This window comes from Sabethes cyaneus, chromosome 2 (genome assembly GCF_943734655.1).
Source record: "Sabethes cyaneus chromosome 2, idSabCyanKW18_F2, whole genome shotgun sequence".
In the NCBI taxonomy this organism is placed as follows: Eukaryota; Metazoa; Arthropoda; class Insecta; order Diptera; family Culicidae; genus Sabethes; species Sabethes cyaneus.
The window spans coordinates 156,623,550-156,642,466 of record NC_071354.1 but is presented as its reverse complement, the minus strand read 5'-3'; the positions used below and the strand labels follow the sequence as shown (position 1 = coordinate 156,642,466).

The 18,917-nt window shown below is 40.9% G+C and overlaps 1 protein-coding gene across 1 annotated transcript in view; it reads right to left on the bottom strand.

The window, feature by feature from the left end:
• Positions 1–4,132: 4,132 nt before the first annotated feature.
• LOC128737930 (cell adhesion molecule Dscam2) overlaps positions 4,133–18,917 on the bottom strand; it is a 71,149-nt gene continuing 56,364 nt past the window's right edge. The window contains exons 10-16 of the mRNA XM_053832706.1: positions 9,023–9,142; positions 8,653–8,826; positions 6,227–8,590; positions 5,838–6,161; positions 5,559–5,761; positions 4,994–5,298; positions 4,133–4,484 (exon numbers count right to left, since the gene is read on the bottom strand). Of these exons, the coding sequence (XP_053688681.1) occupies positions 4,133–4,484; positions 4,994–5,298; positions 5,559–5,761; positions 5,838–6,161; positions 6,227–8,590; positions 8,653–8,826; positions 9,023–9,142 (3,842 nt within the window). The remainder of the gene's footprint in view (positions 4,485–4,993; positions 5,299–5,558; positions 5,762–5,837; positions 6,162–6,226; positions 8,591–8,652; positions 8,827–9,022; positions 9,143–18,917) is intronic.

Here is an 18,917-nt window from a genome sequence, read left to right as displayed (position 1 = left end):
AATGCACAGTGGTCCAGCAGCGAAAATTATGTGGAAAGTTTTTTGTGGTTCAAAATAGCTCCCTACAATGTTCAGCAAAGTTGTTCAACTCTTAAAGACAATTAATGTGAAATCAACGCCTAAGTTCCAGTTTGGCTTGTAAGCCCATAACACATAATAACTTTTGATTGAAAAGAGATAGAAGAATAATTTCTTGGACAAAGTTGTAGCTAAAGATTATATAAGTAACTTTGCCAAAGACATAGTAGGCGTATTTTTTGTAGTTTCTATCTCACAGGGTGTTTTATATAAAGACCTCTCAAAAATCACTTTTTCACTAAGGCAATTACAAATATTTAAAAAAGTTTTTGTCCCTCCGGTGTTGGGCCACTGAAGAGGGGGGCGAAAAAAAAACAAAGAGAAGTCGAGCAAATAAAATGGATTTTAGTCATTTTTACTCAAAGTTTAAACGTGAAAATCAAATCAATTTTTTTTGGCCGATTTTCGTAAATTCCATTGTTTGAATTTCCACACTCAAAAAAATCAGCACGTCAAGTTTACGTGAAAACATAGGTAATTCTCATCCATCACACTTTTCATGTAACATTCACGTGAATTATTGGTAACTCGCACTCATACTAACCAGTTTACGTGCGATCCCGGTAAGTTGTATCAATTTTCCCATTAACTAGTACATGAAGCTCACGTAAGTTGTTGTACAGAAGTTTACATGATACACGTGAAAGGATGCGACGTGACGATTTTTTTGAGTGCATTTTTATTTCGTGCTAGAAGCGTTAACTCAACTCGTACACTCATTTTTCAAGTTTTTCAGGCTGTAGAGCCCACAGACAATTGATTTAAAAAAAAATCACTCATATCCTACAAATTATTTTATTGCCCTCGATTTTTTTAAGTCAATTTCCAAGAAGGGGGTGTGTGACAAAAACTTTAAAAATAATTTGCAATGGCCTAAATTTAATGGTTTTATTGCTTCATAATAAAACAGAGTTGATTCTCTTATCAAAAAACTCAAAAAACGAGTATAACGAGTTCTAACGTTGTTCCTGTGTTTTTTAGTCTTTTTCAGAATAGAATATCTCAAAAAGGGGCAAACGAAAAAAAAATCAAACTTGGCCGTTTCTGAAAGCTTGAAATTTATTTCAAACATACGGGAAAATAAAAAGTATGAAGGTTTAAGCCTAAGGGCACGAACGAGGGGCTTACGTAGGACCACGAATACAGGTTCAATTCGATAAAGCTTGATATATTACAAATGTTTGTCACGCAAATTTTTAATTTACTGTTTGTAATAAATGCTGCGGAACATTCCTATAAATTTGATACAAGAAACCAAGTTTAAATTTCTTAAACTCCCGTGCTCTTTACATTAGTTTTATTCGTTTCTTCGAGTTTGTATTTCCACTAAGAGGCCATAATACACACTTCTTTAATTAAGGCAACATATTGAACGCCCAACACCTATTTTCAGATCAGACAGCCACTAATTCATCATCACTTCCCCGACACGAATGCACTAACGAATGTCAAGTGTCGTAAATAAAAAACAACAACAACAACAACAAATCATCACTTCGAAAATTGCTACATCACGTCACATGCATGAATATTCCGTCAAACCCTTTTTCATATAAGACATCAGTTTTGAATAAATTCTTTCAGTATTTAGATACAATCGGGCGAAAGATAGGGTTGATCGCTCACTTGTTTAAAATTGTTCACTTTCAGGACATCAAATTGGACTAGGTCTATCGCGGTCCTAAGAAATCTTGCTGGGAACAGGAGATTTATCACTTTTTCTGGCGCATTTCCCTAACACAGACGTCAAATTGGTCTAGGCTTATAGCGGTCCTAAGTAATTTGGTTGGGACGCGAGGACTTCATCACTTTTTCTGGCGTACTTCCCAAGCACAGATATCAAATTATTATAAGCCTGAACGTCGCTATGAATCTTCGACCTGTTGGGACGAGGGGACTTTGTCACCTTTTTTTTATAAAAATAAAGGAAAAATTTAACGAAAACTATTAAATGGAAGGAATGACTGTAAATTTAAGTACGGTTGTATACAACCGAACTGCTTGTGCTATGGAGACATCATTCTCGCTACGGGAAATCAGCACTACTTATTCCGACCAATCACAGAGCGTGGATTTTTAGTTAGACAATGCCTAACAATTTACAATTATTTGAAAATGTGTTAGTGAAACATGTAACCTACTGTATTGAAATGGATTCTTAGAAAAATTTCCAATCGATTGACACCAACATCTCTAGAATCTGTTGAAGGATGACTGCGTTATAAGCGTGCAAACTATAACTACTTTTCGTTACATGTTCCCTTTTCGTTACTCTAAAGTCCAACCCAATATAGAAATCAAAGACGTAGTCCTACGTCAAAAACTGGTTTTTGTCTAACGTGTATCGTTTGTCGGCAAAATCTGGAAGCCGCAGAGATGACAAATAGGATGACCAGCGCTTTCAAGCGGAAGCCCAACTTTCCTTAGGTGCAAACAAACTGGGAGTGACGTCTACAACCGTACATCTAAAAAAATGGCCTAAAATGGGTTGAACTGTCTACTTAAAAGAAGGTAGTCCAGCTCAAACTTGATCTCGGATGTTGTACGCGACGTTGCTAAAGACGTTCGGTTGGGTGGCGAATTGGCGATAGACGACGAACACTGCGTCAAGGCAGACATCAAACAGCTTCCTCACCAGGAGCTTTATACCGTAAGCCAAACGAGACAGGTGGCAGACATTTTTAATCCTATGAAATTGTCGAAGTTCACTGAATAATATCGGGATTGACATGCTAATTATAAAAAACCCTTGGGCTTAAACGTCTTTTTAAGACTTTACCCTTCTTTATCGACAGACTTCACGGCCGGCTGCTAGAGTACAGGTCAGTTACGGGGCTAGTGCAAAAATCATACTGACTCTATCTAGCTGCACCGCCTAGCCGAGATTCAAACATACGACGACTGGTTTGTTAGACCAGCGTCGTACCTCGAGGCTAACTTATATCTGTGGGTATTTACAACCGAGATCGTTAATCAGGAAATTTACGTCTGCTGCTTTTCGTGAATTAATACGATTGTTCTGTGCTGTTTTGGCTGGATTTGGCATCCTGCCATTGGGACAAGGCCCCTTCCAATAGGCCAGAGTTTTGTTCAATCGAAAAATTTTGGGCCATCGCCAAGCGGAACGTGAAGAAAGTTCAAAGATCTTTCGGGAGCGAGAAGCAATTTAAGGCAAACTGGCGTTCTGGGGCGAACCAAATGGATGAGAAGGGTGTACTGAATTTGATGACAAGAATTAATCGAAACACTCGGCAATTTATATTCGCTCAACTGGAAGCGAAACTGTTTCTTTTTTGTATTTTATAGTAATTGAATTTTAACAAGATAAATGATTTATTTTTTACATAGAAAATGTAATCAATTTACACGCCTTCTCGTCTCACCAAATTTTGATCGTAACACCCTTTTATTGTAATTTAATTGTTATTGAGCATGATGAGGATCAGAATTATAAAATTTATATTTAAAGAACGTTATTTATCTGTTCATTTGACTAGTATAATGGGTAAGTAGCAGTTGTGAACAATTGATAAAAAAAAATGCTAAAATAAGTATAGAATGAAATAAATAGGCAGCACTAAGTGTCAACAGAAAAACAGAACAAAACGACACAACAGATACAAGCAACCTCTCAAATCATAAAAAGAGTAATTTGAGGGATAGCATAATTGCTTGTATTGTAAAATGATTTTTGGCATAGAATCAAGAAATTGATTTTTTAAAACCCAAGTACACTAATACGTTAGCGACTGCGTTTTGGTGATTTGACAGGTTATTTGTCAAATTCCTGCAACATTTAGCCGCAAACGTATCAATCATGCTTGACCTTCAGGCAAAATTATTGCAACAATGTTTCCAGCACAAACCGTAGATACTGTCTGTCACCCACTACAGCAATGAAGTTAGGTTAGATTTTTTTTCTTTGCACTTGCATGCAGGTGAATCAACCGGATAAACATATCTCAAAAAGGTTTGTCCCTACTAGAATACGACCTCAAAAAAGGGCACCTGTTTTCGAAACACACCGCAGATAGAGTTCTCGCTCGGGTTAACTTTATACCGCAATCGAGTAGTCCGACGGATTTCCACCTGGTACTTGACCGGGACCAACGTTACCCCCGCCACCAGGGATAGCTCCGGTTCCGTTGCCACCACCGGGCACTCCCCCTGGGACGCCGCTGCCGGCGTTGGCCGCACTATTGCTCTGCTGCGGGCGCGACCACAGCGACGAACGCATACCCAGCTTCAGTTTCTTGATCGTGTCGATGTCGCATTCGGCCTCCGACAGCTCCAGCCGGTCCGGCGTGCCGCTCTCGATCGGTACCTGGTGGAACAGCGGACCGCCACCTCCTCCCGGTGTATTGTCGGGTAAATGTAGTGGTGTAAGTAAGGATCTCATTGTTCCCCTATACATATAGATGTGTGTTTGGTTGTAGTTGTTGGAATATTTTTGTTCTCTTTTCTTGAGTCTTGAGCTCAAAACAACATAGTTTAACGATTGATTTATGATTCAACTACATGACTGAACGGATTGTATTTTAAAAATTTGTTAGACTTGGAGGTTGTTGAAGAAACCTTCTAGTTTGGTTTTATTTTTTTGTTCATAATATAACGTACTCTCAGGTTTGTAATGAATTTTCAACGTGGGTTTTGATTTTGAAACAACGATCGCTAATTCGGATTGGTTTTGGCACAATTTCATCAACAATCGGAAGATAGACGTGATGGGGTGTTGATTGTTCTACTACTGTGTATGGGGCGAAACTGGGACGGCATGCGAGGAAGTTGAATCGTTTGAGTATCGTTTTGGCAACTACTACGAGGGGATGTAATTGGCGATTGAGCGGTTTTGCTACTGAGAGAGGACTTGTGTCGTGGTGTGGTGTTTGTGTTATGGAGATGAAGGTGATGATACCTTGATCTGCCACGACGAGGTAGTGATTTTTGTTCAGACATCGGTGATAGGTCGGACGAAGTGCTCGACTGCGTACCGTGATAGATGAGACCTGGAATGGAACGCATGAAATGCTGGTTATAGGCGAGGTCGTCATCCTCACAAGCTGTTGGCTGTAGCAGGTCATCCTTACTATGCTTGATCTTGGCATCGAGTTGGTTCGACGATTCGGTTCTGCTGGAGGTTAACTGATCTTGGTCAGAATCCGACTCTTCACTCTCCGGTTCGGTTTTACGCGAATGTCTTCGCCGACCTTTCGATGAGTTCTAGACAATCGGGAAAAAAGAAAGAAAAGAGGAAAATCGTGTGAGCTGCTAATTTTTACGACAACCCGGACACACGTGTTCACGCAATTGCTAAGCCTCTACCGTGCGCTTCTAAAGTAAATTGGAAACAGTGTTGAACAGTGTTCTAAACGAAAACGAAGAAATTTGGGATGAAATTAGTGAAAAGAAGCATCAACTAGAAGCCAATCAGCGTGTGTGTGTGAGTGTTATATTGATAGAAAGAAAAAAATCAAACGCACGATATTATAGTAAGGCGACTGATTATGAAGTTGTCTCAATACCGCTGCAGGGGGTGGCGATGCACATCCCTCGGTCATGGCTCGTTCATGGTACATGAAAGAGTGCAGCAGGGTGTTGGTTGGTCCGCTGTGATGTGGTTGTGCCAATGTACTGGCCTCCGACAGTTGGAACGTTGCGTACGGTGAAATATCTTCGGAGGTTTCTGTTGTACGTGTATATAAGAGTGGTTATGGCTTTCAAGAGTGGTCGAAAAAATAAAAACTTGTACGGGATGTTACCTGGAATCTTGTCACCCGCTTGCAGTGCCACCTTATGGATGGTGGCATAATACCTGTCTCGTTGGGCATCCGCGCTCTGCTGGTTGCCGTCCATCGTATCCTTCCGTTCACGACCACGTTGGCCTGGGAAGTAACGAGGCGGCTCAGAGCCGATACCAAAACAGAACAGTACAATATACTCACGATATTTGTAACAAACTACCGTGAACGCAATGCAGATGATGGTTGCAGTGATGGTAATGATTATCGGTATTAGCAGTTGAATGTTGTTGTAGAAAACTTGAGAACGATGTCCTCTTTGTACTAAATCTGGCGGTGGTGGGTCTATAACAAGGGATAAACAGGTAATCAGTCGAATGATTTGCAGAGTTCAAGCCATATAAACCTACCTCCATCTTTCGTTAACGTCACGAACGTGTACTCGGCATTCGTGGATCCAGCCACATTGTGAGCTTCCATCTTTAACTGGTACAGCGTGGTCGGAAGCAGTCCCGATAGGGTAAAACGACGTTGTGGTTTTAGAGCGTTAGAAACTAAGTGCCATTCATCGTCCAGATTGTTCGAAATTGAGCGATATTGTAGAACGAAGTACAGGATTGGACAGCCATTGTCAGGCCATCCGTTTAACCGCAGAACTACGGAGGTAGAGTTCGGAGCTATCAGTACCGATGGTGGCGGAATCCCGGGTGGTTGTCCCTGAGTCTTGACATTGAGCGTAGTGCTGGCCGGCGAAGAACCTATTTTGTTGTGCGCAACCAGATACACCTGGTAGGTACTACCGCAGAACAATCCTTTTAGTTCGTGGCTGGATGCATGCCGAGAGAGTTGCATTTCTTCCAAATTTCCGTGAACGCGTCGATAGTGCAGTGAGAATGCAGTGATCGGTGCGTTTCCCGTAGAACCAATTTTCCAGTGAAGCAGTATGCTGCTGGAGGTAGCACTGGTTACGTACAGGACCGGTGGTCCTGGAGGAACTTGAACTAATAGATTGTGCGTTAATCGATCAGTTCCGATACCGTTGTCGACCTGGCAGGTATAGTTTCCGGTGTCCGTGGTTTGTAGCATGGTTATGATTATCTCACCGGAGTCCAGTATTTGAACGTTGTGATGTGATCCGGAGCGTAAGAGAATGTCTCCCTTAAACCACTCGCGACGAGGTTGTCCAACGGCCATGCAGTTAAGTGACGCCGATGTTTTCCATGGACGGATTGTCAAGCCTCCGAACGAGACTATCTTTGCCGGAACTCGATTTGATGTCATCTGAGACACGACTCTAGTACTCTTACCCTCACCAACGCGCGTTGATGCTGACACCCAGAACTGATACTCGGTGTGACTTTGCAGCTGTTTTGCTTCGAAATAATGTTGGTGGGGCAGTAGATTGCGCTTGTCGTTGCTGAGCTCTTCGCGCCCGTTTACTGCTCTCATATACAAATTATACTTTGTAATGATTCCGTTCGGTTCACTTGGAGCTAGCCACGACACGTATAGAGAGGACGGTGAACTGATGGCTATCTTGATGTCGGATGGGGCTTCTGGGGCATCCTCTTCAGTGTGGCAAAATGCTGGAGGTGAAATGACTCCGTCACCCATGCGGGTGTATGCTAGAACCTGAACGCTATAGTTGGAGAATTTTCTCAGACTCGTTAGTATGATTGTTAGTGCAGTGGTTTTTCTTGTTTCCATATCGCCGTTGCTGATGGAATCTTCCGAAGCGGACTCATAGAATACCTTGTAGCCCTGCAGTAGTCCATTGGTGTGGTGGGCTTGAGGTGGTTGCCAGGATACCTGAATCGACGTCGAAGTTAACGCTGCACAGCGGATATCCTCCGGGGGCTTGCTCGGTACGTCTTCCATGGTTTGAGCTGTAACTGGTTCCGACAGAGGACCAGGTCCTACCTGATTAAATGCTTGAGCAACTATGGTATATCGGGTATATTTTGCGAGGTTTCCAAGCAAGAGTTCACCGGTACCGTCTTCGCCATCTCCTGATACGGAGGTGAAGTTGTAACTGTTCGAGTTAGTATGCATCGAACGATAGCCAATGTTATAGCCTTGTATTTCACCATGTCTAAGCTCGTAAGTTGGAGGCATCCAATTGATGAGTATTTCCGTCGATGAGACCGGCCGGGCAGATAGGTTCAGTGGAGCTCCAGCTGGCCGCTGGGGTTCTGTTTTGATAAATAATTCCTGGCTCGGTGAGCTTCGCCCTGCGGGTCCCTCGGCAATTACTCTGAACATATAGTTTGTGGCTGGTTTTAGATTCTCGATCATCGCTGAGTATTGCGGTGGGTCAGATATTTCCATATACATCCATTGTCGATCGATTTCCCTGTATTCTACGATGTACTTCGACACTTCGGCTGCATCACCGCCTCGTGGTTGCCATTTCAGGTTAACTGCCCGGCTTGCAATCATAGAGGCTTCCAGGGATGAGGGAGGCTGTGGAGGTTCCTGAACTTGTAGTTGCACTAGTTGTTGATCTCGACCGTATAAGTTACTAGCCTGGCAGAAGTAGGCCCCACTGTCACTACTCTCTACGCTCGAAATTTGAACCTCAGCATGGATTCCTTCAGGTGTAGCATCCTGTTTGATTGACACTCGGTAGTTGGTTGAAGGGTTTAGTTCATGCTTACCGTTACGTAACCAAACCACATTAATAGGTTTGTCACCCTTAACCTCACACTGCATTATTGCAGTGTCACCTTTCTTTACCGTCACCATTTTCGATTGACCGGAGAAGTAAGGAGAAGCTGCAACAAAATTTATCTTGCGTAAGTTAATGTTTCTGACAGAATATTTTTCACACACTTACAGTTGACTTTCAATTGAATAACCTTCCCTATTCCAGTTCCAATTCCGTTGTGAGCCTGACAGAGATAAAACCCTTCCCGATCTTCTTTCACATGCTGCAGCAGTAGCGATCCGTTTGTCAGTAATTTCGTGTATGGTCTCTCCCGAACCTCTTCATAGTCTCCCGATTTACTTCCTGTTGGGTTGGGGACAGAAAAGTCATCAGAGAAAGAAAAAACTGGTATGAGGCCAAAAAAGGTAAGAAAAATAGCATCCTGCCAGAAAAGTCAACGATCGACAAAGAAACTTGTCGTTTATCTTGCGAAAACAACCGGAGCGACATACATTGGTGGCACGTGATTTATATTCGCCGTTCGCTTGTTGAATCTCACCTGTTGCTTTCTTCCACTGAATCGTAGGTATAGGAACTCCCTGGGCCTGGCAGTGTAACGTAATGTGGCGGTTTCTTTCCACACTCACGTCGGTCGGTTCAACAATCCAACGAGGTGGAACTGTTCATGGGTGGCAGCGGTAGGTGTATTTCGACCGTGAAAAGGGAAACGGGAAAGACGACAGAAAAAAAGTACACTCTATTAGAGGAGAAAGTTGTCGAAAGTTTTGCTTTTTTTCGGGAGGTTGTTCCTTTCGAGGAAATCGTGGTTCATTTCTTGGGAAAATGAGTTACATGGAAAGGCGAAACTTTCATTGGTTTTGCGGATTGCGGCTTGTTCCTGAGGCTTATCATCGAAGGATTTTGGTGAGTGCTTGATTTTCTCGGAAAATTGTTTGCGGAAAAAAGTTTTGCTGACTATTGAAGCTGGGAACAAGTCGCAATTCAACGACGATTATAACGTGTTAGTTCTGAGGTAAAAAAACTAAAAGCGGTGCTGGGGTTTGCTAGGCTTGAAAATTTGATCTGGCGATTATTTTTAAAGGGCAGGGAAAACTAAATCCTTTATTTACTTTGAAATTCAGTTGGCCGAGAAAGCGTGTGTGCGTGTTTTACATACTTTGATTATCATACACATATACTGCTTCATGTTGGCTGGCAAGGGTGGGTGCATTAATGGCGGTATGTTAGTAACGCAGGTTTGTACAAGACACGTATCACATCACATCACTAAGTGATTATAAACGCTGGCTGCTGGTTTAGAAGCGGCTGAGTGTGCAATACATACGGAAAAGCAGTGAGAACTTTTGGATATTATTTTGTCTATCGATTGCAATCATTCTTAGTTTCTGTCCGTTTGTTACTTTGCTTTTGCTATTGCTACCATTTGTATTAAAATCGAAAAGCACAAAGAATTGTTCAATGTTTATAGAATAATTGTAAATTCCCTAGAATAATTGTAAATTCGCGGACTTCTACAGATCAGTTTTGTTTTCTTTTAGTAGGTAAACAGCCTATGATAAGCCTTAATTATACACAAAAATAAGCTCGGTTAGGGCACAACTGAGAATTTGTCGTGGATGGGTATCATTACTCACCAGTTTATTATGCTTTTTGTTGTAATTGAAAAGATAAGGAAATATGGGTATTCAGTAGGGGTGGGTGGTAGTTAGTAAAACAAAGGAAGATAATCGATTTATTAAGGTGCAGAGTTGAATATTATAATTATGCCCGACTCCCGTGAGGCGATAATATGATTACGATTTATTTGCTTTGTCATGGATAACACGACAGAACATCGTTAATAGTTAATCATCACGCTTTACAGCACATAGATCAAGAAGCAGATTAGCTTAATTATGTCGAATGCATTGAGAACCATGTAGAACGTTTTCTTTCTATATGAAAGCGAGAAGCCAGCTGAAGGACAGATTACTCACAAATAATATTGTTCGGGATAAATGCACCGAAATGCGTGAAGACTGTACTTAAGAAAAGTGAAACATATTGATTAGTTTGAAACTTTTTAGCATTATTCGAAAGGTGCTCCGGATGGTAAAATCATTCAAGGAGACCCAGCGGCGGTCAGACAGCGGCGAAAAACCGAAGACAGCCGATCTAGTGCAGGACAGGAAGTTGTCGAATCTATTCAAGCATCGGCCGAACCTCGACCGAATCTTTCGATTCCCGATGTCGTCATGAAGAAGGTGGTTTGTCCAAAAAAACAATGAATTGTGCCGGCCTCCACGTCTTCAAGGTCCGGAGGGCACCGAACCGGAACGACAAACCAAATATGATGGCCAAAGCAGGAAGCTGTACTGAGAGTGGCTACCGAAGCCGTGGGGCGATGGACGACGAGATTTGCATCAAGGCGAACACAAAGCAGTTGCCGGGGTAGTAAAACTTCTACCACATCACGACTGGCCGTTTCCGAGGAGGTAAGGAAGAAAACGATGTATAAATTTGCCAAAAAGTTCTTGGTTTGGCAGGTTATACGGTTAGGTGCAGCAAGATGAGCCAGCAGCAGTACATCACGGCCGGTGCCATCAATGGGCAAATCTACCGGGATAAATGCCTCCTGAGCGTCTGCTGCTCTTCCTGCGGTCTCATGGAGGCGAGACGCTCTCTAGGCCAGATTTGGCATCCTTAAATTGCGCGGATTCGGTGTTAGACTGGTTCAGAGATGACAATGTGGTTTTTGTACCAAAAGACGTCAACCCACCGAACCTGCCAAAACTTTACCCGAATAAGAGGTTCTGGGCCAGACTTCGTACAACACATGGAGAACAAGCTGGTTTTGAAGAAACAGTAGGTGTGCAAAGTGTCAAAAGAAGTCGGTCCCCCCATTGTCCAAAATCTTACGAGTGGGCTCAAGGGCAAGGTACGGGAATTCGGTTTTGGAGAGGAGAGCCAACAAAGCAATAAAGTAAAAACCTATTCCTAATGCTGTAGTTTATACCTTGAAAATTTGATGACTTAGGCTGTGAAGTGTGAACAATTTCGTGAAATTTTTAACTTTTTAGTTAAAATCTGACAGTTTAATGGTTATTTCACCTTCTGTCGAAAATAAACCTGCTCTGAAGCATGGTTATTTTTAACAGTTCGATGGTTATTCTGAGAACCAATGAGATATGCACAGGTGAGGAAGAGAGCTTCGATGTGTTTCACTGATTTTTCCTTGGATTTTTTTTACCAATGTATGGATGTTTATCGTGTAACGAAATTGTTTATTCAAGTCGGGATGAAGTGAGATGAATTTGATCTGTCAAATATGAGCAAATGATCCTATAAATGAACACCAAAACTTCATTCAGTTTCAACCTGGACTATTCAGTCCAATTCGCTGTTACAGAAACATATCCTCATCCTCACCTTATATGCTCTCATTGAACAAAACAACTATCAATCTGTCAAAATTTGAAATGGTGCGCATTCTAAATTGATTTTAACCACTCGAGAAGAAATAACTATCAAACTGTCAAATTTTAACTAAAACAGCCTTAAAATAAATTTTTGGCGACCAGTATCGTGCACCTAAATAATAGTGGTTTCTTCGAGGGGACTGTCCCCCGCAGTGGCCGGCGCTTCCAATGGCAAGTCACCTGCGCACACTCGCGGCTTGCGGCCGTCTCGCGCTGAATCATCTAGAAAACATTTGCTACTGAACCGGTAAATAGGTCTCATAGCTTATGATGAACGTAAATCATTTGCGCCTAGAGGATTCGGCTATTTGGATTTCGGCCTATGTTAGCTTATTTATTGCGAAAAAGATTAATTTTAGCTCAACGGAATCCGGAGATATGGACTTTTACATCTTTTCATGTCCAGAAAAGTAGTGTAAAATGCCCTCCTTTTAGTAAAAATACCTGGCAACAGATCCGTGCCGTAAACAAGCATCACGCCATTGCACAGTGGTCAACTTTTGAAAAAAGTGGACATTAGCAATTGGGTAAAAAATGCGTAATTTTTGAAGGGTGTTCTACAAAGTTATTCAGTATGCTAAAATACACATTTTCACTGAATATTGTCGCTAGGACGCATATTTAAGTTATAATATAAATAAAAAAATTGCAATATTCAATTTTTTTCAATTTCAAGCCGCTTTGCGCAAACTAGACAACCATTAGGTGAAAGTACTATATTTTATCTATAAAAAAATATTTCCATCAGGAGATCTCCAAAGGAATCTTAGAAAAATTAATTGGAAAATGTGTTATTTTTTGATAAATTTTTTTTAACTCATTAAATATGCATCTTAGTGAAAAACAATCTTGAGAGAAAATGTGTATTTTGACATACTGAATAACTTTGTGGAACATTAAAAAGCAATAGAAAAATCGTGTGCAAAGTTATTGAGCATAAATGATTTTTAAGTGTTCCTTCTTGGCACATCATTATATTTCGCAACCGGTAAGAGATATATTGTTACTATATTCAGCAAAATTGCTTATTTTAGCATGTTCTGAAACTTTTCGGAGAAATTTTTTTTGAGATTATTTAAAAAAACAAAAGTTTGTATAACGTATTTTTGACCCAATTGCTAATGTTCGCTTTTTTCAAAATTTGACCGCTGTGCATTGGAATCTTTATAAAAATATTTTTCTTTTGACATAAAAATATTCATCCTAGCCCAGTAGTATTTTGAAATAAAGGACTTCTTTTCGAAAAATACCCCACTGTGAAGTGCTATTGCTACGATATTGTAATTTGGCAAAAAATATGCTTATTTACGTTTGATTGCAAAATAAATTTTCGGCTTGTTGACAGCGGTGAACAATGATTGTGAAACAGAGATACCTAGCGCGTATTTGCGAGCGTATTCATTTCATATTTTTCTCATCTCCTTTGAGCCAGCGATTCATCGCGAGCGAATAGGATAAGAGAGAGTTACCAGCTGACGAAATTTAAATCGCTGATGAGCGACATTGGTTCAAACAAACATGATAGATATGGAGGATGGTGGACAGGCGTTGTGGAGTCCCAACTCAACTCAACTTGCAAACACACTATCTATTGATAGACTTTAAGGCAGTGTATGATTGAACTAAGCGGAATGAACTATGAAAGATTATGTTTGAACTCCCTATTAGTTCCCTATGATCACTGATTACCCTGGTACGTGTTTCCATTGCATTGAGGATGGCGAATTAGAACGAGAGGATCGGGAGCCCAACTCGCTGGGTTCAGAAGGAAGTTTTTTTTGGCTCTGCTCAAGTTCTGGTAGCGCTTGTTATTTAACATAGTAGTACTACATTGGTCCTCCCACGAAACACTACGGATGGTTGTGTGCCTTACGAGCTGGCACCACTAAAAACTTAAGCAACGAACGGCATAATCGGTAAATGGGATTGGAACAATCGGTAGAGACCTAGACGGTTAAAACGGATTTTGCAATGAAAACTTGGAACATGAAATTGTTAGTTTTTGAATTTTTTATGCAGTTACTCGTTTATTTCCGAAGAAGTGAAGAGCCATAAATTCGATATCGTAGCGCTGCAATGCACACGAGTTCTCCTCAAAAGTATCGATAAAGACCAAGTCGAGTTTTACAAGTAGTTGAACGGCTCGGCGCACACAAGCAAACGAATGAAAACTGCCATGAACTGTTCGACATCATCGCCTCCAAGAACATGACCATATGTCAGAGCCATAAATAGAAAATATGCCTCAAACCCCCAAGACAGGACAACACTATAGGCTAAAAGTTGCTAGACAAAGGCAATCAAATTGTAACACAGGTCACAATTAACTAATAGAAGACACCAATCCTGGAAGGGTCTTAAAAAGATCCTAAATAGGGATCAAAATTATGGCGTAAAAGTAGAGAAACACGTCTTCTTTATTGAAAGACTGCACGGTCAATTTCTAAATCTATCATAAGAAGCTTATTAAAAATAATGGATAGTAAATAGAAGGTAAATGCTCTACGTACGATTTGTACCAATAACGAAAAAGGGTTATTACGGTAATCTCAGACGCAGAAAGTTATTATTAATGCCAATACATTCTTCCACATCTATAAACAAAACGAATATTCAAGAAACCAATGCACTGTGACCGGCTTCGTACAATATGTTGTGAAAATAGCTTAAACCATCACAGGGGATCGGTATCGAACGTAAGTGAAGTGTTTGAGCCGATCATTGAGGGTGAACGTCACTCGCTCCTTCCGACTACCATTTATTTAGTCAATGGAAATAGCATCATAATGATAATTTACTTTTGATTGTCATAAAGCTATAAAAATTGATATTAGGTTATAATGTTATAATGTTTCATGTTATTTATGACATATTCCAGCGTTACGAAACACCATGAGCAATCTTTTTTCTATATGAATGAGTTCATATTTCACTAAATATAACAGAATTTAGGTTAGCATTTTTCCAGATATGTGTCAAAAATTGGACGAAATGGGAACTAGCCTACCATAGCAAAGAACGCTGGAATGTGTCATATACTTCTATGTCATTACAGTTTTGTACGATTAGTTTTCGACAAATTTTGTAATCTCAGATGTGCGTGTTCGGTTTAAATGGGCTTTCAATAGACGAGAAGGTCTCGTGGCGTTGCACAATCATTATTTATTAAGTGTACGACCACGCGTCTCCATTCGACTGAACGATATCAAGTGGACCAAGTGGTTCTACAAAAGACACTAAAAAAAGATGTATCTGTGGAAGTGGTTTTTATACGCTTCATTAGAAATCCTTTAAACTTAACACATGAAAATACAATTGAAAAAATTTAATGGAAAATAGTGCACGGAAGTAGCAATAGCAATAGCATTTTTGCCGTATTCTCAGATTTGATAACTCCGTTATCATTTAGATATAAAAAAGGTGCCTCAAGCACTCTGTTTTGTTTCGGTTATCATCTGAGATACGTCGTACATATAATAGAATGTAGCGATTAGTTAGTGCAATCGATGGGGTATCCACTGAAAACTTCAAGCGGCAAGCTAGCAAAGAACAGGATAAAAATCATTGAACTTATTATTTATACAGGCGTTGGCAGCTATTGAATATTGAATATATGGGAATTATTAAGTTATACAGTGTGTATAATATATGCTCGTAGGGCTAGGATTAATCAAACACTAACTAACTAAGTATATATTAGGCTTTTTGCGGATACAGATATAGATGCGCACCACGCCGTGGGTCTACGTTTCCAGTCTAGTGATCTCGCTGCAAAACAGCGTTTAATTTAACATTCGATTAACCATATAAATGTTTACCAGTTTGTGCCGGATTGAGTTTCAAAATAAATAAAGCAATATCGGTAGCAGAAAGAACTAACACTTAGGATGTCGAACAAAAAAGGTTTGGCAGGAGAAGGAAAGGGGCGGGATGGGATAGGATAGGGCGAATTAAGGAAGGAATCGAATTTCAGGTGCGAATTGTAGCTTACATTCTAGCAATGAAATAAAACTTGAATAGTTGAACGCAAAAATGATGTCGTTAAACATTTGTACTGGCGCATAGGGTAGTTGTTAGTGTGTGAGGGTTGGTGTGAGTTCTGCGAAAGCTGCTCATACATTTGGTGCCGTCGAGGGGAAAATATGTAGAAATTAAAAACAGTTCCAAAGTGTTATCCATACTCCTTCTAATATATAGGTAGGCAGTAGTAGTGGGGTGCTGTTAGCGGTGGGCGGTGAGGGGCAGTGAATATACACATATCGATATGACATTCAGAGGCAAATGGTACAAAAAGTGTTTAAAGTGTATGCGTTTGGGCATTAGTTGATTGTATTTGCTGAAAACTACGATGTGACATGATTAATATGGCATTGAGAAATCAATCGTTATTACATATGGAAATTTTTCTTATTCCCTGTTGAGTTACGTAATGTAACATAATCAAATAATTTAATTGTATAATTTTCAGCAGATACACCTTTTAGAAAAAATGTGCTTTTTTTCTAAATTATACTAAGCTTCAGCTCGCTGTGCAAGGTGTAGGTAAAGGAGTGGGAACCAAAGTAAATTTTATTGTTTTAGTGCGTAGACGTCCGGAGTACACATGTCTTTTGCACGACGATTTGCAATATTTTGGTGGAATTATTTAGGGAGGATTTTGTTTTGTATCCGAGGAAACCTGTAGGCATATTTGATTTTCGTGAATTCCAGCAGAATTTTATTTATACCCATCGAAGTTCGTGCGATCCGTTATTCGACTGCATCGTTCCTATTGGAAATGGCTGCTGCAGGGAAAAAATTCGCGTAAATGTAGACAATGCCACTAGAGTTTTTCTCTTTCATGAGAATTTCGATTTTCAACTAGTTTCTACGGAAACGAGAACGAATTATTGTGTTTGTGTATAGATTGGAAAAGCTGTGTTCCGCTGGAAATTTTCAGGCGCAATGCGTATGTACCAATTGGTTGTTGAAATCAGCGTTTGAATGAAAATATGATCCACATGAAACGGATGAAGGCATCCCATGAAATAATTGGTAAGCGAAAATCATTTGTTTTGTTTGAAAAGTGATGTGCATCAGACTCATTTATTTTTAATTCATATACTTGGATTACTATTTGCTGAGTTTAAATTTGTCAAATTGATATTTTTAAGGTTTAAAGTTCGTCAGGATCAGACAGATTTTTTTGATTTGGTTGTCTTCTGCTCAAGCTGTAATTTTGGGTACTCGCGTGACAAATGTTGAAATTAAAGTATGACCTATGCTAAATCCAATTTCAAGCATAAAACTGCAGCATTAAAATGAAACATAGACTTTTCCATTTTTTGTCTATTCTTAACAGTGATTCTCAGCCTCTTATCCCGCCTCTCCTGTCGGTACCTCCACGCGGTACCAGACGGCGGTACGAGTAACTAAGGGTAAGTTGGGTAACCAGTCTCAGTGAGAACTTGGTCGTAATGTCAATTTTTTATGCGATTATCCTATCATTTGGTCGTGAATCCACTTACGCATTGACCCTGTTGCGTACAGAAACAAATTGAGTAGATAGATTTGCTGTACCCATAGCGAAAACAGTTAAGCATCTTCGCTTGATACTTTGTTCGTACTGCCAGATCTACCCCGAAGCGCAGACGTTGGACAACGTGAGGTGCTTCGTGTCCGCCGGATATAACCGATTTAGCATTTACAACATTCTTTTCCTTCTGGAGAAAGGCGAGAGCATCGAATGTAAGCTTAGTTCCGGCCACCCGACGGTGCTGCGCGACCATAAAGTACAGTAGCTGCTGAAGAGGAAGACCGAGAGAAAGGTGGTCTCATCGTTCCGCGCCTTAGGCCAAACGATGAAGAAGTATCTGGTCAAACGGACATTTTAAAGCGGAAGCGTCAGTCGAGGCCGGCTGTGTCTGAGCGGCAGGGGCAGAAGGCCAGAAGGGGCATTCGTCCCTTTTGCGTCCCTCACCAAGGTGGTAACCGTCGAATATATTTTCTACGTCAAGTTCTCGAAGAAGGTCGTTCTGTGACTGACGATCAGCAGAAAGGAAATATCCAAGCTGCTGTTCTTTCCTCCGGGCATGCGATAAGCGCGGAGAAATACAATACGAAGTGCTTGCCGGAAGTTCACGCCTTTATCAAGAAGTATCATGTGAATGAGGATGTGGTCCTTTGGCAGAACCTGGTTTCGGCCCATTATGCCATGAAACACTGGAGGAGATGGATTTGCTGAAAATAAACCTTGTGCCGAAAACCTCCAACCATTCCAAAAGCCTCCAGCTGCGACCGATAGAAAATTTTTGGGCGAACCTTGAACGGAGGATCTTCTCCAATAATTTCGTGGCCGAAACAGCAAAGCGGCCATCGCGCGGTTTCCGTTCCTAAAAGTTGTAGGACAATAAGTGTGGAACTTAATTGGTAGTGCTGGGCAGAGTGCGCCACTGCGTAATCAGATGGCAGCCGAACATCGCGGGGATATGTAGACTGAGGATTAAACGCCACTTTATCAACTACAATTACATAATCAACGTGTATGGTGTGAAAGAATCGTTTTATGTGCAGCTAAAAGATGTCCCACATCAAATTGCATCACGGAAGAAACGATGTAGAAAATTACGCATTGGGTATTTTCTCTTGAAAATTTGGGTAGCAGTAGTATAGAGTAGTAGAGAAATCGGGCTGCTGAAGACCAATAAAGCCGCTGGGAAGGACCGCCTACCGGCAGAGCTTTATAAACATGGCAGAGAAACGCTAACAAAGGCTCTACACTGGGTTATTTCGAGGATTTGGGAGGAGGAAGAGCTACCGGAGGAATTGATGGAAGGAGTGGTTTGTCCCATCTACAAAAAGGGTGATCGGCTAGACTGCTGCAACTATCGCTATACTATCGTGGTATTACGCTGGTAAACGCCGCCTACAACGTACTCTTCCAGATCCTGTTACGCCGGTTGTCACCGATAGCACAAGGTTTCGTAGGGAATTATC